Source organism: Schistocerca cancellata, chromosome 5 (assembly GCF_023864275.1).
Source record: "Schistocerca cancellata isolate TAMUIC-IGC-003103 chromosome 5, iqSchCanc2.1, whole genome shotgun sequence".
Taxonomy (NCBI): Eukaryota; Metazoa; Arthropoda; class Insecta; order Orthoptera; family Acrididae; genus Schistocerca; species Schistocerca cancellata.
The window spans coordinates 526,467,256-526,489,693 of NC_064630.1; the positions used below are offsets into that span (position 1 = coordinate 526,467,256).

At 48.2% G+C, this 22,438-nt stretch overlaps 1 protein-coding gene across 1 annotated transcript in view; it reads left to right on the top strand.

Moving 5' to 3' along the window:
• Window positions 1-22,438, top strand: part of LOC126187737 (juvenile hormone acid O-methyltransferase-like) — a 127,392-nt gene that overhangs the window by 35,945 nt on the left and 69,009 nt on the right. The window contains exon 2 of the mRNA XM_049928987.1: window positions 14,384-14,759. Within this exon, the coding sequence (XP_049784944.1) occupies window positions 14,389-14,759 (371 nt within the window). The 5' untranslated portion in view covers window positions 14,384-14,388. The remainder of the gene's footprint in view (window positions 1-14,383; window positions 14,760-22,438) is intronic.

The window sequence follows — 22,438 nt, forward strand, 5'->3', positions numbered from 1 at the left end:
AGTACAGCTTGTGATGATACAGTGGGGCCATAAGAACATACGGCTTTAGTAGGGATATAGCTTCTGACAAGGTTTGCTGCAGAAATGCTGTGGCATGATCGTGTTGCTGGAAGGTTATGGGGTTGCTTCCCATCTACAGGTTCCCTGTAGGCATTACAGTTGGCACAGGAGTAGTTGTGGACTATTTCCGGAAGGAGAAGGGGATGGGGCGCATGAGGACGAGTCCGTGTCTAAGATACGGCGAGTACAGGTAGTTGGTCACTTCCAACTACAGCGACGACTTCTGTGGGAGGTTATCAGATGTGAGAATGGCATCTAGGGTGGTGGTGCTGTCAGGACAAGTGTTCTGTGGGATGGGGACAACGACACGTTGGAGAAGCTCTGTAAATTGACGTCACCACCAGAGTTGTGCTGGGGATCTGCTATGGATGTTAAGATCACCAACAAAAACATGGGAGGAAAAGAAATGGGCGATGTGGGTGATGTGGGTGAGGAAATCATAGGAGATAGAAGGATTAGGTCGAATATATAATCACAGGTGACAGTTAAGGTTTTGAGGAAGAGGCTAAGGATAAGGTGTTTGGTGGGATTATTGATAGAGTTGAGGCCGAACAGATGTTTTCATTATGGTCAATTAAACTCCACATCTGGCCAGGGGAGGAGATTATCTGTACATTGGAGGATACAGGGAGGAACTGGGATGGTGTGATATGGGTGGAGGAATACTTCATTAAGGATGAAGGTATCATCGTCTTGGGAGAGGGTGTGCATGGAAAAGGGCTTGTGTGTGTGTGTGTGTGTAGGGAGCAGATGTTACGATATAGGATACTGTATTGCTGTTGCAGCAGGATGGGAACTTAGGTGCATGTTGTGTGTGTAATGTGTCGACACAGTGTTATTTTGAGGGGGCCGTTATGCACGCTATAAGCTCACCCAGAATATCGTGAAGTCTGAAACAGGATGCTCAATGAATGCTAATAAGAAAAGTATGCAGCTCCTTGAATACTTAACTTCAATCCATCCTTTTGGTATACATCGTTTATGGTGAATACAAGTAAGACTCTCTCCAGATATGATTAACTGCGCCTTGCTAGGTCGTAGCTATGGACTTAGCTGAAGGCTATTCTAACTGTCTCTCGGCAAATGAGAGGAAGGCTTCGTACGTCTAGTCGCTAGCAATATCGTCCGTACAACTGGGGCGAGTGCTAGTACGCCTTTCTAGACCTGCCATGTGGTGGCGCTAGGTCTGCAAGTACTGACAGTGGCGACACGCGGGTCCAACATGTACTAATGGACCGCGGCCGATTTAAGCTACCACCTAGCAAGTGTGGTGTCTGGCGGTGACACCACAGTGTGGATGTAGGGATGGAGAGCTATATACAAGGGTGCTGACACTTGCAGGTCCGGGGGTTAGAATGGGTCCGAGGTATTCCTGCTTGTCACTAGAGGCGACTAAAACGGGTTTCACACGTTTCAGCCTTTGTGATGGTCCCCTGTAGGGTTTGACCTCCATTCTTCAAAATTTTCCCAAAGCACGAGGCAATTGGGGAAGGGCGCCTTACATGGTGCATTGTGTCCATTATGCATTGAGATCTTTAGCCCACTTTCTCGTCATTGCATTGTAGTCTCGCCCATTCTCCATCTCTTTGTCGAGGACACCTTCCTGGGTGCGTTTCCCACCATGCACTATGCAGTGTCGCGTTCTGCATCGACGATGACCATGGACTTCTTAGCACCTGATATCTTGCGTGTTAGCCAGTCTGTTGTGTGGGGCCGCCATGTACCCTGTTGGTTGTGGACCACTGACCACACAGGGATCGCTCTGCTGATGCCTGCGCCATTAACGCCCCATGTATGCCAAGGGGTAGATGCCCATCCCCCTGGGGCATTGGGACTTGTGACAATGGCCATCCTGCCAGGTGGCCTTTGCTGTGGCTGGATGGCGCCCATGGGGAGGGCCCCTGGTTGGAGTGGGTGGCATCAGGGCAGATGATATGTGATGAAATGTAGTCCATCATACCTGGCTGGTGGTGAAACATTAGCAGTCTCTAAGCATTCATGACCTCAATTCAACACACGGAAGCATGACCCTGAATCGCTCCCCTCCCTGGCCACAGCATGGGAGGAATATCAGCTAAGGATGGCAGCAGATCTTACTCATCCCGGTACCTTGTATGTTCGAGAGCTCATAGGGAATCTTTCAAGGTGATGAAGCCTGTTTTTTGTTGAGCATTCAGAGGACAAGTTTGGGGAGGTGGAGGGCTTGTCCAAAATGAGATCTAGGTCAGTCTTGATCAAAACAGCATCCTCTGCCCAGTTTCAGATGTTACTCGCTTGTGACAAGATGGGGGATGTTCTGTAACCATCACGTCCAATAAGAGCTTAAATATGATCCAGGGTATCATTTTCACAGGGACCTTCTTTTGAAGTCCGACGATGAGCTGCGTGCCAATTTAGAGTGGCGAGGTGTATATTTCATTCAGCGTGTGCACCAGAGTCTGAAGCATAATCAGGTTGCCACCGGTGCCTTCATCTTGGCCTTTGAGGGTGATACATTGCCCGAGAGTCTATCAACCTGATGTAAAACCTTATATCCCTCCCCTGACGAGGTGCTTTAAGTGTTGGAAGTTCGGCTATATGTCTTCCCACTGTACTTCCAGCGTCACACGTCGAGATAGCGGACGCCCATCACATCCCAATACTCCATGTACCCCACCTCCCATGTGTGTCAACTGCAGAGAGCACCATGTTCATTGCTTGCCAAACCGCACGATTCTCCAGAAAGAAAGTAAAATCATGGAGTGCAAGATCCTGGACAGACTGACCTACAGTGAGGCTGAGAGAAAAGTTCAAAATCTGCATCCTGTGCCTATGACATCGTCTTACGACGCCGCTTCAACAGTTATGGCACCATCAGCTCCACCAACCCAAGTCACCTCTCAGAGCTGGAAGACTACACCTGCCCCGTTGATGGTGGGGGCATTTCCCTCACTGTTGTCCCTGCACCACCTACTTTGGGAGCACCACACCTCCCTGCCCCCCAACCATCGGGGACGTCCATCCCCCACTTCTAAAGCAAGCGGAAGTCTTACTTGGCTTCTCTCGCTAGGAAGGGGTCCCATGGGTCACTCTCTTCCCAGGCTTCTGTTAGTGGGAAAGACGACATCTGCCAGTGGCTGAAGATACCAAAAGCAGCTGGTCTTAAGGCTTCACATTCATCCTCCATCCCGGAGACTGAGCAAGTGAAGTCCTCCCAGCCAGGGAACCCAAGAAACAGCGAGAGAAATCCAAAAAGAAAATCTCTAAGACAAAGGAAATTACGGTGGCACCCACACCACTGCTACCTACAAGCTTTGCATCTGAGGGTGGGGTGGAGATTTTGGCATCCAGTGTGGATCTAGATCTCACCAGACCCCCAGACACATTGGATAGAGACTGCTGAGGCAATAAGTCAGTGGCAGCAGGTGACTCTGAGGCGTAAACCAGCTCACTGAATGTTCCATGGCTTCCCAGTCTCACAATGTCATCCTCCAGTGGAATTAGGGTGGTTTTTTCCACCACCTGGCAACTGTTCAGCTTTACACCTGCTATCTGCATTGCCCTTCGGGAAACCTGGTTCCTGGCAATGCGGACCCCTGCCCTCAGTGACTATAAGGGATATTACAGGAAATATAGCGACTATAATAGTGTGTCAGGTGGAATTTGCGTTTATGTCGTAAACGCAATCTGTAATGAACCTGTGCTCCTTCAAACCCCTCTTCAAGCTGTGGCTGTCAGAATAAGGACGACACAGGAAATAACTGTCCGCAATGTATATCTTCCTCCCGATGGTGCAGTACCTGTGGTTGCTGCACTGATTGATCAACTACCTAAACCTTTCCTACATTCGGAAGATTTTAATGCCCATAATCCCTTATGGGGTGGCACCATGCTACCTGGTCAAGGGAGAGATGTCGAAACTTTATGTTGTCAGTTCGACCTCGTGTGGCTCATGGTAGTTACATGGTAGCCCAGGACTTCTCCCATCTATCCACTGGAGAGCACATGATGATCTGTGTGCTATTGACCACTTTCCCATCTTCCTGTCATTGCCCTAACGTCAGGACCACGGACACTTGCCCAGATGGGTTTTAAACAAGGCGGACTGGGAAACTTTCACCTCTGCTGTCACTGTTGAATCTTCCCCACACATAACAGCGATGTGATGGTTGAGCAGGTGACTACAAAAATTGTTTCTGCGGCAGAAAACGTGATCCCTCACCCTTTAGGGTGCTCGAGGCGTAAGACAGTCCCTTGGTGGTCATGGAAGTCGCTGAAGCAAATCAGGAGCGTCGGCGAGCTCTACAGTGGCATAAGCAGCACCCTTCCCTAGAGTACCTCCTAGCCTTTAAACAGTTCTGTGCCCACGTTCGCCAACTTACCAAACGACGGAAGCAGGAGTGTTGGGAGAGAGAAGTCTCGACCATTGGGTGCCATACGTCACCTTCCCAACTCTGGGTGCAGATCAAATGGCTTTTCGGGCACCAGGCCCCAACAGGTGTCCCCAATGTTAACATAAATGGCGTGTTATCTACCGACGCAAACGTGATTGTGCCAAGCACTTTACTGCAGCCTCGGTGTCTGAGAATTCCACCCCCCCCCCCCCGAAGCCTTTCACCCACACAAACGGCGGATGGAAGGGGACGTCCTCTGATTCACTACACGCTGCAGTGAAGCTTTTAACGCCCCATTTACAGGGTTGGAGCTCCTCAGTGCCCTTGCATATTGCCCCGACACAGGTCCTGGGCCTGATCGGATACACAGCCAGATGATTAAACATCTCTCATCTCTCACTCCCTCATCTTCGTCAGTTTAAGCAGAAGTGCTGGCAGCACCTCTGTGCCCTCTGTTGCCTGAGCAACACCAGTTGGGGTGCAGATCGCTCTATGCTGGTGTGGCTCTACAGAGCCCTTGTCCAATGCCGAACTGACTATGGGATTGCAGTTTATGGTTCGGCAGCGCCTTCAGGTTTGCGTTTACTCGTCCCTGTGCACCACTGCGGAGTTAGACTAGCGACAGTAAATTGTAGGATGAGTCCCATGACCAGTGTACTGGTGGAGGCTGTGTCCCTCCATTGCAGATCAGACGTACGCAACTACTCGCCAGTTATGCAGCACACATTCGTAGTTCCCATGAGCTCCCGCCTGCGTCAGTCCATCTCCCGCATTGGCGACCCAGTTCAGGGCTAACGATTGTGGTTCCCGTGCGATCCCTTCTCTCTGAACTGGAGTCCTTCCCTTTACCACCTGTACTTGCGGTCCGTTCTCGTAATCCTCCATGGTGTACACCTTGGCCGAAGCTTTGTCTGGACCTTTCAAGTGGCCCTGAGGACTTTATTAACCCTGCAGCTCTCCACTGTCACTTCCTCAGTATTCTTGACGTGTTCTGGGGCTCTGAAGCAGTTTACATGGATGGCACGATAGCACGATGGTCACGTTGGCTTTGCCTACGTTCACGGTGGCCATATTGGACAGCATTCCTTACCCAAAGGCTGCAGTGTATTCACTGCCATTTCGCATGCACTTCAGTATCTCCGTTCATGCCATGGGAGTCTTTTCTTTTATGTACCAACTCCTTGAGCAGCCTGAAAACTATTGACCAGTGCTACCCTCGTCATTCTTTGCAAGCGTCTATCCAGGAGTCCATCTATGCCCTGGAACGGTCCAGTCGTTCAGTAGTGTTCGTCTGGACGCCTGGCCACGTCGGATTCCCAGGAAATAAACTTGCTGACAGGCTGGTCAAACAGGCTACACGGAAACCATTTCTGGAAATTGGCATCCCCACAACTGATCTGCGTTCATTGTTATGCCACAAGGTTTTTCAGCTTTGGGTGACAGAATGGCAAAATCCCAGTATTCACAACAAACTGCGAGCCATTAAGGGAACCACAAATGTGTGGAAGTCCTTGATGAGGGCGTCTCACAGGGACTCTGTACTCTACAGGCTCCGCATTGGCCATGCACGGGCAACCCACAGCACAGCTACCTCCTGCGCCGTGAAAACCCACCTCAGTGTCGGTGCGGCGCCCGGTTGACAGTGGCCCATATTCTTCTGCTGTGTCCTTCTTTGGCTGCCCTGCGGCTTCATCTTCGATTGCCGGACTCGTTATCTTTGATTTTAGCAGACAACGCCTCATCTGCTGATTTGGTTTTACGTTTCATCGGTGAGGGTGAGTTTTATCATTCGATCTGAGTTTTAGCACTTGTCCTTTGTCCCTCTGTGTCCTCCACCGTAGCACTTTTAGGGTGAAGGTTTTAATGCATTGCAGGGTGGCTGACTTTTCCATTTCATTTTCTTGGTCGGTCAGCCACTGTAATCTGCTTCCTTGTTTTACTCTTCTGTTTCTTGCATCTCTGTTTTCTTGTCTTCTTTAATTCGTTTAGTGTTCGTTGCCTTTCCTTTGTTCCTATGGTCTTTCCTTTCTTTCCGTTTTATATTATATGTCTCATCTATTTTATTCTCACACTTGTGGCATTGTGTTATTAGGAACAAGGGCACGGTGATCTCGTAGTTTGGTCCCTTTCCCCCTCTTGTAAACCAACCTAACCATCCGAGAGTGCTGAGATGGGTCAAAAGAAAACGAATTTGGTTTTGGGAGTAAGTGGTCTGGATGTTGATGGTAAACAGAGCATGTGGGAAGAGAAATTTGGTGTAAGGTACGCAGTTATGAGTGGATATTTTGGAGGGCAGTGGTGAAGTATCTGTTGATGTCTTTTGATTGGGAATTGGGCAGAGTGAATTATTGGTATGAGCAGTTTGGGGCTGTTAATTCTGATTTGACAGGTGGGGGTTTAGCCCTGCACTTCTGAGAGTAGTTAGGATGGGTATTATTGCAGTTTGGAGGGGTGATGAGATTGAGACAGTGTTTGAAGAAGTGGGTCTCCAAAGTGAGGACAGATCGAGGGACTTGAGAGTGAGATGGTCATTATAAACAAGGTATTTTTGGTAATGGTGCGACTGGGGGGGGGGGGGAGGGGGTTGGTGGGTTCGACTTTATGTTGGCAGTTGTAAATCAGGCTCCCTCTTTGAGCAGGTGATCGATGGAGGGGGCAGACTACATGAAGACTTGGAAGATATGATGGGCTGTACGGAGGTCTAAAGCAGGATTACAACTGTTTGGTAACCATTACCTCTTATGTGATCCGAGGGCCTTTATCACGCAGTGGAGGTGGGGGATGGTGAGGATGCTGGTGTTTATCAGCTGTGGAAATGATGCTGAAAAGAGTTAGAGAGGCATGAGGGCCAATAGTAATACGTGGGATTTTGAGGTGGTCAGAGTGGAAGATGGGATTTGTTGAGGACGGAGCCTTTGCCAGGTATGACTGTTCTCCACAATACTGTCAGCGGTAGTATCTGTCCGTCGTGATTGGGCACACACAAATCGTGGAATTCATAATTAAATTATTTCGTTATGTTGTTGTTTGCCATCATTTCTTTGTGAGATATGATACGACGTCATTAATTTATACACACCACACTTGGGTTTCACGTAATGTTCTCCTGATACTGTGATACAAACCTGCGTTAACAGGACCTGCTTGCTTCGGTAGTTCTACAAAGTTACTCAGGCGGAATGCTATGTTCTCTTGGAGGCGACGTCTCGCATATTCGATGACACCAAGATTTATATCCTGTGATAAGACAGCTAGGGGTTGACTGGTTAACATGGATGACCTCTAATTGTAGAGCAAAACTTATGTAATATATTTATACTCTATGTAAAATAAGAAGCCCAGGAGTGTGCATTGTTATTGTAAACTAGCTTTTAGATTGTATTGTGTCCAGATATGCACCTACAAGAAACTTTTACGTCTTCCTTGGCTACAGAACATGTTACCAGGATGGAGACCACTACAGAATAGATCGTGTTTGATCCCTGTGCCAGACTATTTGGTTATGTATACAATAACTTGGCTCTTTCCTTTCAATTACTGTTAAGGAATGTAATTACATTCCTACGACAATTACTGGTAATTCTCCACCTCTATTGCTGCTGCAATCACATTATTTCATCTCAGATTTCTGTGTATTAGGTCAGCACCATCTTCTCTGCAAACAAGAAGTGTCATGCTTCACTGCAATGTTGTAGTACCATACCTCGTGATATTTACAGCCATTTTGTTCAGGCTTTGCTTATTGGAAGTTCTAACATGAGAAATGTTGTTCAGGGCTTGATATTAAGCATACATTTCTGCTGAAGCAGCATCATGGGTTAGTAGAATCTTACATTTCCGATTGAGACCCACTAAATTTTATAACACAACTTTCACAACTGCAACTACATATCTAATCGTTATAGAGAATAACAGCCCTTTAATATGTGTTGCAACATTTGTTTAGCATTTGTACCAACGGTGGATGGTCAGACAAGTCCTGCGTTAGGCTTATTTTGATGTTCAGTTGTGTTTGCAAGGCTTAAAAAGTAATATTTTCATTATGATTTTGCTTACATTATGATAAACATATATTTTACTGAGTTTTACAGACAATGTAGCTGGGATAATATTTAATTTGTGCTTGAAAAGTATGTCAGCTCAAAAAAATATTCTAAACTGCTTTATTTATTTTCTGAGGTATCGACGCTGACATTGTCTTTCGAAATGAAACATCTCACTGTTACCGTCTTTGATTGTGGTCATACAGGGCTCTCTTGTACTTGAGGTGGGGAAACTGCCCCCAAAGGCGGAAGAACCACCAGTGATCAACGGCATGAAGATGCACAAGGCAATGGAAACCACCGCATTAGAAACACAACGTACATCCACAGGACATGTGGCCTGTAATTCAAAAAGTGCCGTGATTATTTCTCCATTGGCAAAAGATTCCGGAATAGTCCTCCATTCTGATCTCCTTGTGGGGACTGCCAAGGGCAAGGTGACAATTAGAAAAAAAGTTCGTTATTCAACGAAAGAATAACGGTCTCAGTCGGGACGTGGAATGTTAGAAGCTATAATGTGGTTAGGAAATTTGAAAACCTGAAAAGGAGAATGCAAAAGCTCAATCTAATTATAGTAGGGATCAGTGAAGTGAAATGAAAAGAAGGCATGATTTTTTGGCGATATGAATATAGGGTAATATCAACAGTAGCAGAAAATTGTATAATGGGAGTAAGATTGGTTAAGAATAGGAAGGTATGATAGTATATTACTGTGAACAGTTAAGGCATGTTCTTATCAGCCCGAAAGCAAACCAACAAGGAAAACGATAGGTCAGGTACACATTCCCGAAGAGGCAGGGGATCCAGCATTAGTATCAGAATTTAAGAGCTTTGAAGGCCTAAGGATCAAATAAGGTAGAAATCATTGTGGGAAATGGCACACTGGTATGTAGAATGTGTGAATCTGGGGACATACCATCTGACTTTCGGAAAAAGTCATCCCACAATTCCGAAGACTGCAAGAGCTGACAACTGCTAGAAATATCGTACAACCAGCTTAACAGCTCATGCCTCCAAGTTGTTGACAAGTATAACATACAAAAGAATGGAAGAGAAAGTTGAGGATGTGTTAGATGAGGATCAGTTTGTCTTCAGGAAAGGTAGAGGCACCAGCGAGGCAATTCCGGCGTTGCGGCTGATAATAGAAGCAAGACTATAGAAAAATGAAGACACATTCATAAGATTTGTCGACCTGGAAAAACCGTTCGACAATTTAAAACTGTGCAAATTGTTCTGGATTTTGAGAAAAATAGGGGTAAGCTACAGGGACAGAAGAGTAATCGACAATACGTACAAGAACCAAGAGGGAATAGTAAGAGTGGACGGCCAAGAACGAAGTGCTCGGACTATAAAGGGTGTAATACAGGGGTGTAGTGTGTCACCTCTACTGTTCAGTCTGTAAATCGAAGTATCAATGATGAAAATAAAAGGAAGGTTCAGATGTGGGATTAAAATTCAAGGCTAAAGGTTAAATAAACGAACATCTCAAGAATTATAATACCAACGACAATAAGCAGAAAAAATTTGTGAGGACCCAAGGAAATTGATTTTTCACAAGTATCTTTAATGCACACAAGAGTGTAAAAGAATGGAAAGTATGATTAAGGATAAAGTCTGGAATAAGGAGCTGGCAGCCATAAGCGGATACCGTGAAAGGCTGTACAGAGAACCCATAGAGATTGTAAAACATCCCATGAATGCAGTAGGAAGGGGGACTGCGTGAAATAAAAGACATCTTGATTCCGGTGCTCAAGATAACGTGTACCAGTCATCCCCCCCCCCCGTTTCTCCCTTCGGGCCCGGGGGTTAGAATAGGCCCGAGGTATTCCTGCCTGTCGTAAGACGCTACTAAATGCACTCACACGTTTATACCTTTGTGATGGTCGACCTCTGCCTCTTACATACTGGGGCTGCCACATATTTCAGTGTGGCTCGTGGTAGTCAGTCGGCCATTGATTTAACAATTAGCAGCCCAGGACTATCCCATCTATCCACTGGAGAGCACATGTCGACCTGTGTGATAGAGACCAGTTCCCCATCGTCCTGTCACTCCTCCGGCGTCATGCCCACTGACAGGTATCCAGATGGGCTCTTTAAACAAGGCACACTGGGTAGCCTTCACCTCTGCTGTCACTGTTGAATCTACCCCACGTTGTGCCATCGATTCTGTGACTGAGCAGGTCACCGCAACGATAATTTCTACGGCGGAAAACGCGATCCCTCGTTCTCTAGGGTGTCCTCGGGACAGACAATCCTTTGTTGGTCGCCTGAAGCGACATAAGCGGCACCCTTTCCTGGAGCACATAAGACTTTAAGCAGCTCCATGCCTATGTTCGCCTACTTATAAAACGATGAAAACATGAGTGTTGGGAGAGGTAAGTATCGGCCATTGGGTTCCATACGTCACCTTCCGAAGTCTGGACAAAGATGAGACATCTTTTTGGGTACCAGATCCCAGCAGGTGTCCCTGGCGTTAACGTAAATGGCGTGCTCTCTACAGATGCAAACGCGACTGCCGAGCACTTGAGCACTGTGTTAGAGCCTCTGTGTCGGAGAACTATCTCCCAGCCTTTCAGCCTTTCGCACCCTCAAACGGCGGATGGAAGTCCTCTAGTTCACTACCCAGCCTCACCAACGTTCTCTGTAAGCTGCTGGAACATACACTGGTTGGGTTGGGTCCGGGAGTTACGTGGCCTACTGGCTCTGTCAGGGCGGCTTCCTCCAAGGTCTCTCTACCACTGACAGACTTGTGTCCCTCGAGTCTGCCATCTGAACAGCCTTTTCCAAACACTAACATCGGTTGTCGTCTTTCGACTTACGTAAAGCATACGACACGGCATGGTGACATCATAGCCTTGCCACATTGCAGGACTGCGGCCTCCATGGACCACTCCAGACTTCTATCAAAAACTGCCTGTCGCTCTGTACTTTACTTGTCCAAGTTGGTGCCTCCCATAGTTCGCCCGTATTCAGGAGAACGGCATTGCGCAGGACTCCGTATTGAGTTATCTCTATTTTTAGTGACCATAAACGGCCTAGCAGCAGCTGTGGGACCGTAGATCTCCCCTTCTCTGTATATGAATGACTTCTGTATTTCGTATTGCTCCTCCAGTACTGGTGGTGCTGGACGGCGCCTACAGGGAGCCATTCACAAGGTGCAGTCATGGGCTCTAGACCACAGCCTCCAGTTTTCAGCTGCGAAGTCGTATGTCCTGCACTTCTGTCGGTGTCGTACCGTTCATCTGGAACCTGAACTTTATCTTAATGACGATTCACTCACTGTAGCGGAGACGTATCGAGTCTTAGGATTGGTTTTCGACGCTCGTTTGACTTGGCTTCCTCATCTTCGTCAGTTTTGTGTTGCCATCCGACTCCACCCTAAACTTTCAGGCTGGAGGTTTTAACGTGTTGCAGGGTGGCTGGCTCATCCTATTATTTTCGTGATCAGCCAGCCTCAGTCCTATGCTGTACAGTTTTACTTCCTTCTGCCTTTCTTCTCTGTGTTGTTTTTGTTGCTGTGCTCCGTTTTCCATGTTTCTTTATTATTGACCTTGTGGATTTTCTTCCCCTGGAATTTTTATCTTGTGCTTCGAATGACTAGTGGATGTTTTCCCTGTACTCTGTGTGTTTATGAAACAAGGGACCGATGACCTCTGCAGTTTGGTCCCTTTCATCCTCAAACCAACCAACCAACCTCATCTTCGTCAGCTTAAGCGGGAGTTCTGTCAGCACCTCAATGCTCTCCGCTGCCTGAGCAACAACACAACTGGGGTGCAGATCGCTCTACGTTGTGGCAGCTTCAGAGCCCGTGTTCAATCTCGCCTTGGCTATGGGAGTCTAGTATTCGGTTCCGTGACGCCCACAGTTTTGCGTTTCCTCGACCCAGTGCACCACTGTGGCTTTCGCCTAGCGCCAGGAGCTTTTAGAAGGATTCCGGTGACCAGTGTCCTGGTGGAGACCGGAGTCTCTCCATTGTGGATCCGACGTGCACAACTGCTCTCCAGGTATATTGCACACATTCTTAGTTCTCCTGAGCAACCGAATTATCGTCACCTTTCCCCACCCGCGGCAGTTCATCACCTGCGGCTGTTCATCTTCTGCATCGGCTCAGGATTGCGGTTCGTGTGCAGTCTCTTCTCTCTGTACTAGAGTGCTTCTCTTCACCACTTCTACTTGACGTCCGTTCATGTACACTTCCATGGTGTACACATCGGCCGAAGATTGGTATGGACGTTTTGCATGACCCTAAGGACTCAAACCCGCTGCTCTCCGTTGTCACTTCCCGATTCTTGACATGTTCCGGGGCTCTGAAGTTGTTTACACCGACGGCTCAATGGCTGAAAGTAATGTTGGCTTCGCCTGTGTCCACAGAGGCCAAATTGAACAGCATCCCTTGCCAGATGGCTGCAGTGTATTCACTGCAGAGCTTGTGGCCATATCTCGTGCACTTCATTACATCCGTTCCTCTTCCGGTGAGTCGTTTCTTCGCTGTTCTAAGTACCTAAGCAGCTTAGAAGCTATCAACCAGTGCTACCCTCGCCATCATTTCTTAGCGAACATCCAGGAGTCCATCTCTGCCCTGGAACGGTCCAGTCGTTCAGCGGTGTTTGTATGGACCCCAGGCAACGAACTTGCCGACAGGCTGGCCAAACAGGCTACGCGGAAACAGCGCCTAGAGATGGTCGTCTCTGAAACTGACCAGCGTTCTGTCTTGCGCCGCAAGGTTTTTCGACTTTAGGAGATGGAGTGGCATAACAGTATGCACAACAAAATGTGTGTCATTAAGGAGACTGGGAGTGTGTGGAAGTCGTCCCTGCAGGCTTCTCGCAGGGACTCAGTTTTCCTTCGCCGGCTCTGCATTGGTCATGCGTGGCTCACACGTGGTTACCTCTTCCGTTGCAAGGACCCATTTCAGTCTCACCGTGGCTTCCAAATGACAGTCGTCTACTTCTTTCTGGACTGCCCACTTTCAGCCGCTCTGCAGTGGGCTTTTAACCTCCCAGCACCCTGCCTTCGGTGTTGGGCGACAATTCCTCAACAGCAGCTTTACTTTTACGTTTCATCTTTTGGTCTGAGTTTTAGCGCATATCTTTTGTCCTTCTCTGTCCTCCACCCTAGAGTGGAGGTTTTGTCTTGCAGAGTGGCTGGCCTCTCCTTTTTTCTCGTGGTCATGGTAATCTGCTTTCTTGTTTTTAATCTCCTCTCCCTGTTTCTTGCATCTGTGGTTTTCTTGCCTGGTTTTGTCCATTGTAGTGTTTGTTGTCTTTCTGTCGTTCTTCTGGTTCTTCCTTTCTCCTGTTATTGTGGCATACATAATCTTCGTTTTCTTCTTTCCCTTGGGTAATTGTTCTACTGGGAAAAGGGACTGATGACTTAGCAGTGTGATCCCTTTTCTCTCTCTTCAACCAACCAACCATATCTATAAAACAAAGCTTGCACGAATGTTTGTCTCTCAAATCATGCCATCTCTTGTCTTCATTCAACCCAACAGTGGGTGTGGTCTCTCAGTTATTTCATCAGAACGAAGTCTGCCATAAGTATTCTTGTTCAAACTAGAATTTCGCATGGGCGTCAGTCAGACAGAGCAAGATTACTGTAAATTTGAAAGACAAAGAGAAATGTGTTGATACATGTCATGTCAGTCGCCGTAGCCTGCTTAGATTTACAGACTGAATCGTCCATGGCCGTTTAGATCTGGTCGACAGGGAAGTGCCGTAGCTGTTACTTAAATCGCCTGATTCCCATTTTCTATCCTCTGCCTACCAGAGATTGAATTTAGCCTCAATTGACTGTATCGGAACCGGGACGTGAAGAACTCCGATCGGTCGTCCTTGCTTTTTGGTGTCCATGTTGTCTATATATGTTCATAGACTCATAATGGCAACAATAATGAGAGTAACCTTACAGGTAAAATGAACGACGCAGAGCTGTACGCCAAATCGAGCAGCCTCCAGCAGCAGTTCGTGAACAAGGTGCTGGAGGAGCTGTGGCCGGCCCTGGACTGGCGGTGCGAGCAAGGCACTGTGCTGGACGTTGGTTGCGGTGCTGGTGACGTCACGAGACACGAGCTGCTGCCGCGACTGCCACCAGGAGTCAGCGTCCTCGCTGTAGACATCAACCCCGCCATGGTAGCCAAGGCGGCAGACAGGTTCTCTGGGCCACGTCTGTGCTTCCATCAGCTGGACATTGGCACGCCGCGTATTGAAGAAACCGAGGTCTGGAGACTAGGACCGTTCCCAAAGGTGTTCTCCTTCTTTTGTCTGCACTGGGTGCAGGATCAAAGGTAAGCAGTTTTATCACGCACTGCGCTAGATACGTTATTAGTCGCAAAAGACAAGAGCGATGTCTCGCCTGAAACTGCTGGATTTGTCCAAAGAAGGTGCTGTACTTTGGATCTTCGGTCGGTCCTACCTAGTACGTTCCACGCTGACGAGACGAAAAGATCAGAGATTTTTGATCTATTTCTTTTTTTATTTTTTAAACATAGCTGCACAACAGCAACGGTTCCACGTAATAAAATTATAAACAGCCGACCAGTTGCAATGGATAAAGAATTCTTTACCTAGGTTTCGACAAATATAAAATAAATATAAATTTATCTTCTTCAGAAGGTGGCAATTTGTCGAAACCTAGGTAAAGAATTCTTTATCCATTGCAACTGGTCGGCTATTTTTTTTCAGTGAGTTTCATGTGGTAATCTCATTTTAAACTATTGTGAATGCATAAATCTAACTATTTAACGCTGGTGGCTGGATCCACCGACTAAGCGCCTGTAGTGTAACTATATGACAATGGGTCTTTCTGCCTGTATGTGCATAATATGTTAAATTTGATAACATTGACAGTGAGCTGGCACCACTTGCACCAAGTATCGATTGTCTGCAGGTCTCCTTGCATCTCGACTTCCTTTATCACAACATCTGTAGACCTCTTCTCTCAATTTGCGACACTATCCTTCTCTTTCTTGCTTACGTTCTCCCCACGAAGGGACAGTAACGATGTGTTGTGAACGACTTATAAAAGTCAATCTGAAATCTGAATCACACCCCACTTCTGTTCTCCAGGGGGCTCACAGTTCTTTCGTAAGCTCGTGCATGGCGCACATGGTACCTTACCTATTGCAGCCCAACCTTCCTTCCCAAGCTGCATTTCCTTCATCACGCCCCTCCCTCCCCATTCTGCCTCGTTCCTTGCTACCCCCTCCTTCCCCTCTCTCCGTATTTTTATTTATGTCTACTTGGCTATCCATCTGGTTCTCTGTATTCCCTAATATTTTCATCCTCTTGCCTGTTCTTTCATCCTTGCTGACGTTTGTTCCCCTTGAGGTTTGACCTCCTAAATTTTGTCTTTTGTGTGAGCCACCTGGGGAAGAATTCCCTCTGCAGCGTATATAGCGTGGATTCCTCTCCTCTCCTCTCCTCTCCTCTCCTCTCCTCTCCTCTCCTCTCCTCTCCTCTCCTCTCCTCTCCCTTCCCTTCTATCCCCTCTTCCTTTCCTGCCGTATCCCCCCCCCCATCCCCCACCCCACTGGGTTACCAGTTCATGCAGCCAGTCTGTGTGGTGGGGCTGTTACCTACTAATCTGCTTGAGCCCTTTGATAAGTTATCAAACTACTGGTACCTGAACTGCTCCCCCCTCCCCCCCCATGGCGTATGCTTGTCATCCTCGAGTATCAGAACTCCCAGCAATGGCCACAGTGCCAAATGGCCATTGATGTCGCTGGGTGGGGCCCATGGAAATAGTCCCTGATTTGAGTGGGTGGTATGATGCCGATTCTTGGTGCATGAAGCGTATAAAGTTGCAAAATTCTGGCCATTGTCATAGAGCCATCTCTTAGTGATAGGTCATTGAATGTTGCTTCCGATGACTCTTCCATCGGTCTAAGGCGCTGCAGTCATGGACTGTGCGACTGGTCCCGGCGGAGGTTCGAGTCCTCCGTGCGTGTGCGGGCGTGTACGTGCGTGTGCGGGCGTGTACGTGCTAGTGCGCGCGCGCGCGCGTGTCCTTAGGATAATTTAGGTTAAGTAGTGTTTAAGCTTAGGGACTGATGACTGACTCTTCCTTTCCATGGCTACACACGGCGAGGATGGCCTTGTTCGCCATCTTGGAATGAAAGACTATCCCTGCTACATAGTCTGTACTAGGATGGACGGAGACACATTCACCGCCTCAAGGCAGTTGTTTCTTGTAGAGAATGTAGTATTCGGTGGAGTCTCTGTGAGAAGCAGTCGGGCTCCCTTTCGATCAAAGCTTGTTCTGTCGCCATATCTGCAGCCCGTCGTGATTGAGATCGCCTTGTCGACCTACTGGTGTCTAATAACCCTCGCCTTTCTCTGCACATAGTCCAGGGAGTGAATTTTCAAAAGGCCTAGTCCTGCAAACTGATGAGCAAGTCTGGGCTAATCTGGAGCAAAGTGGCGTCCATTTTGTTTCACATGTGCTAAAGGGTCCTAAAGACAACCAGACCGATACTGGCGTCTTCATTCCTGCTTTCAAAGGAATACATTACCAGAGGTGGTCAATGTTCTGTGTTACCAAGGGAGGTGAAGCCTTACATCCTGCTCTCCATGAGGTGGTTTCGGTGCTTTCATGTTGGACATGTGGCTTCCTGCTGTACGACAGACGCTCTGTTTGGTGACTGTGGCCACCCACTCCGTGAGGGAAGTCCTGTGGTCTGCCATCTGTGTGCGTAAACTGTCATGGCCGCCACTCTCCACGCCCACCAGATCCCAGTTTACAAGAAAGAGTGTCGCTAAGTAAAGGTCCCTGCTACAGCCTTCCTCCCCCCCCCCACTTCCGCTTCCTTATGCAGTTCTTCCCCACTCCCATCCCCTGCAGTTCCCACACCCTCCCCACCAGGAGCTCTTCTCCCAGCATATCTGAGGCCACAGTCCTGCTACCATTATTCAGCAATAATTGGACATACCATCTGTGTACCCAATGTCGCACACTCTTTCAGTTCTGGATCGTGCAGAAGCCTGCTCTTCCTCTGTGACATGCCACTCCTCGACCTCAGAAAGAGCAGGAGGAAAGGAAACTCCCAGTAAAAGACCATCCTCCCACTCCCTTGTATTACCGGAGGTCCCATCTCCCCCTTTGCAACCTGAGTCTGACAAGCCATTTGTGGATGTCACACCAGCCAGTCTCTGTGACATGACCTCCCCTCGACTTATTTATATCCAACCTCACCACAGAATAATGCATTGGAATTGCAACAGGTATTACTATCACCTACCGGAAATAAAACTTCTTTCCTCTTATTATATTCTGTCTTGCTGCTCAAGGAACGTACTTCGGTTATGATCACTCTCCAATGTTTCATGGTTATCCTTCAGAACTGTGCTGGACCTGGGATAGCGTCTGGAGGGGTATGCTCTTTGATAAACACTGAAGTCATTATTCACTGGATCATCTTCGTACTAACCTTGGAGCAATACCAGTAAGAGTGCAAACTACCCCAGAAATCACTACCTCAGGGGCTCAGCATTAGTTTGAGCACGGGCTTGGCGACTCTGTCGTTCCTGAGTTGGGATTGGTAAGTGCCACCAACCCTCTGTCCCCGTAAGCTCTGGGTGTACTTCAGTGACCACCTACCGGTGCAGTGGTGGAATGTTGTGTGTGATACGGTTACAAAACGGACACAATAGGAGGGACTAGGCCCCTTTGCTTTTTTTCTTTTATCACTCGCTTATTTCATCAGAGAAATACACATTTTAAGACAAAATTGAACTACATGAAATATTGCTCCCAGTAAAGGTTGACATAAGCAGTGACAAAACTTAGTTCTCTTAAGGGCTTCTGATGACAACAAATTTTAAGGAGGCAATGTAAGGTTTATATCAATTTAGCTCAAACACATAGCTAGTAATAGAATCACGACACAATTTCGACAACAAATAAATAGCGTGAATTTGTACTCACAGTGACCAACGAATCAACAGCCTTGCCATTGAATAAGTAGTAGGCCATTTGGAACGAATTAGCAACATCCAGCTACTAAGGGAGTTAATACCAACAGTCTTTAAATGTCTTGTTCCCCATTAAATAAACAAACGTACAGTAATTAAATGAATAACAAATCAAACACACTATGCTCCACTCAAACTCTTCAGTGGAAACCAAGCCAAAAGGTACTAGACCGGGGCACAAGGTGGTATACAATGAGGTTGCCTTAGTGCTATACTGCACTCCAAAATATTAATTCAAATGGCCAATTCAAAATTAAGTACCCATAAAGCAGCATTAATTAACAAGGAGTGACACCAGGTCACTCGAAGGGATGACAACACTTAATTGAAAAGATGACTGCCGGAGGCAGCAGTAACATCAAACACCTTCTCAGAGTTTTAACCAGGAGTCACTTCCCACTATACAAGTAAACATTTAACCAAGCGCAAGGAAGGAACCCCAAAGAGAAATTTCAAATAAAACCCCCAAAAGATTATAAAGGACAGGGAAGCCAAACTATTTAAATTTAAAAGAATTAGTTCTCCCCAAAGGCAGTGTAAACGCTAAGGCCACACTTAAGAGGCCACCAAAATTGGTTAAAAAAATCTTATACATTCGCTCCTTTTCTTTAAAAGAAACACAAGGCTGCTTAACTTCTGCTGGACGTCCGGTATGGCTCGTGTAGGATACACCAGGCAGCAACCCAAGCTAGGCGGTCGCAAGGCACCGCAAGCAAAATCAGGAGAGAAGAGAGGCAGGCAGCCAACACATATCCTCCATCCTGAACTGGCAGAACGCGTACAACCAACTCCAACGTGGTTGCTTCCCACCTTGTACCTTGCAGCGTCTCAGCAGGTAGACCGAGCAAACGTCAACTGCCACTCACCCCGCAAAGGTGGAAAACAACAAGGCAAGCAAAGATGAGAACCATCAAAGGATCGATAATGGACATCCAAGAGACTGGCGGTGCCAGTAATGAGCGCCCGGCTCAACCTCCCCCGCTCAAGCCTGACCAGCTGGTGCCCAGGAGAAAAGAAGACCCCCCCACTTAGTGGGCCTCACCTGACTCACATGGACCCCAGACAACTTCCCGGTAGCCACCTCCTTCACTAGCAGATTGACCGGCCCTAAAACCTTCCCCTCAGGGGGCTCAGCATTTAGTTGCTGGGTACGGGCTTGGCGACCCTGGGGTCCCTGAGCTGGGGACTGGGAAGTTCCACCAGTCCTTAATACCGTAAGCGCTGAGCGTGCTTCAATGACCACCGTGTGGTGTGATGGTGGAACGTTGTACAGAACAGAGCCCGGGGATCTTGGCTTAACTGCCTGGGTTGCAAGGATGGTATAAACCTCTATAAAAATAACTCACAAGGTGAGGGACGCATGGCTGTTGAGGTAGAACAGTTGCTAGTGGGTGACATCTGAGGAACCTGCCGCACCCCGATTGTATTCAGTTTACCCAGGCAAGCAGGGCTCTGTCTGAGTGGACATTCCTTTACGTAGCTGCTCGTGGGACCTCCATGAAAAGTTATACGAATAGTGCGCAAGCACGAGTCTCTGAGAAAGGAAAGTTCAATGCTTTACAGTATGATCCCCAATCGTTCCCTTCCCTGCCCACGCCAGGGGAGGAACGGTGGTCTAAATTATCTGCTGAGACGTATTCTCCTCGATTTCTGATTTGCAGCTGAACAGATGGGGTTATGTTGCTGTCTCCATTACGCTTCATAAGAGCCTCAATATGGTTCAGGGACTGATTTTTCACCATGACCTGTTGTTACAGTCTGACGACGAGCTCCGTGCAAATCTGGAACGCCACGGTGTCCACTTTGTATGACGTGCCTTCAGGGGACCTAAAGGTACTAGGGTCGCCACTGGCGCCTTCATCTTGGCTTTCGAGGTTGACACCCTGGCTGAGAAGGTCAAGGTGGTGATACATCGATGTGATGTATCCCTTCTCCCATGCGCTGCTTTGTGCTGGAGGTTTGGGCATATGTCATAGAGATGTGACGCCAACCCTACCTGTCAGGATTGTGGACGTGCCTCCCACCCCAACGTCGCATGTTCGCCGTCCCCTGTTTGTGTCAACTGTGGACAGAAACATTCACCTTGCTCATCAGACTGTGAGGTTTATCAAAAGAACAGACGATTATGGAGTATAAGTTCTTGGACAGGCCCACTTACACAGAGGCTAAACACAAGTACGATTGACGTCACTATGTGCGCCTTTCATCGCCTTATGCTGCAGCAGCTTCAATGTCACCATCCCTGGCGATGAGCCCCCAAACTCAGCCGCATTTTGAGGGCCCTCCAGCACAGCCGTTTATTCCTGCCCCCCTAGTAGTTGGGGAACACCCTCTTCCATTGCTCCCCTGTTTTCAACATCAGGAGTAACAACCCCCACCCCCTCCTTTGGGGGACTTCAGCCCCCACCTCTGCACCAGAGAAGTGCCTGCATCCTCCGGCTCCCCTCACGCAGAAGGGATCACTTCGTGTCCTCTCTTCCACAGTTACTGCCCCTCCAGACGTCAGCCAGTGGCCGAAAAAGCCACCACCTGAGGGACATAGGGCTTCCAGGTCTTCCTTGGTCCATGAGACTGGGTTGGAAAAGCCCACCCAGCCTGATAAACTGAAGGACAAATGGGACCCTACCAAAAAGAAGAAAAACCAAAAGGAGAAGGACATAGAGACAGAAAAAGAGTTAGCCACTGCACCTGAAGATGATGTGGAGTATCTAGCGTCCTCTCAGGAGCTAGATGTCACTCGACCTGCAGCTCCTATGGAAGTTGATCAGGCTACTTCGCAATCAGTGGTGGCGAGCGCTTCTAAGGCGTGAAATATCCCCCCCCCCCCCAGTTCCAGTTCTTTCATGTCTTCACAGTCTGATACCATAATCCTTCAGTGGAATTGCCATGGTTTTTTCCACCACATTGCTGAGTTGAAACAGCTTTTGTGCCGCTCCCCTGCCACTTGTCTGGCCCTACAGGAAACCTGGTTTCCTGTTCGGCAGGCCCCCTCCCACTGTGGTTCCTGAGGTTACTATAAGAACCGCTAGAATGACAGATTGTCTGGCGGTGTCTGTGTTTATTTTCTTGCCACTGTTCCTAGTGCCACAGTGCCACTTCACACGGCTCTTGAGGTTGTCGCTGTTAGAATCCTGGCAGGAATGGAGCTTACCATCTGTTCCCTCTACCTTGCCCTGGATGAGGTTGTCCTTCTTGCTGACCTAGCTGCCTTGTTTGCCCAGCTCCCCCGCCATTCCTCCTTTTGAGGGACTTCAATTCCCACCACCTTTTATGGGGTGGGGCCCAGATCTCAGACCAGGGTAGGAACATTGAGGCTCTCTTGCTACAGCAGGACATTTGCCTCCTTAACACTGGTGCTCCCACATAATTAAGCTGGACTCGTGGCACATACTCGCCCATTGACCTCCCTTAGTAGCCCAGGTCTTCTTCCATACCTCAGTTGGAGGGTCCACAACAACCTCTGTGGTAGTGACCAATTTCCTAACGTGATTTCTCTTCTTCAATCCCAACCCCCTGACCAGCTGCCACGATGGTCTCTTTGTGGAGCTGATTGGGCAGCCTACACCTCAGATACTCTGGCCATTGCTTCGGTTCCTGGTGACATTGATTTGGCAGTGGACAAGGTCACTATGGCCATTGTTTCTGCTGCCAAGGCAACTGTCCCCTGTTCTTAAAGTACCCTAAGGCGTAAGTCAGTCCATTGGTGGACACCATAGATTGCAGAAGCTATCAGGGACCGCCAGCGAGCCCTGCAACGACACCGGCGTCATACTTCCCTAGAGAATCTGGTTGCCTTTAAACGGCTGTGGACCTGGGATCGGCGGTTAATCCGGCGGAGCAAACAGGCCTGCTGGGAACGATACATTGCCACCACAGCTTCTCGTACTGCCCCATCTCAGGTGTGGTCGTGGGTTAGGCGCATTTTTGGCTTTCGCCCTCTTGCGTCTGTCACTTGCCTTTCTCTTCAGGGTATACCCAGTTGCCATCGCCGAAC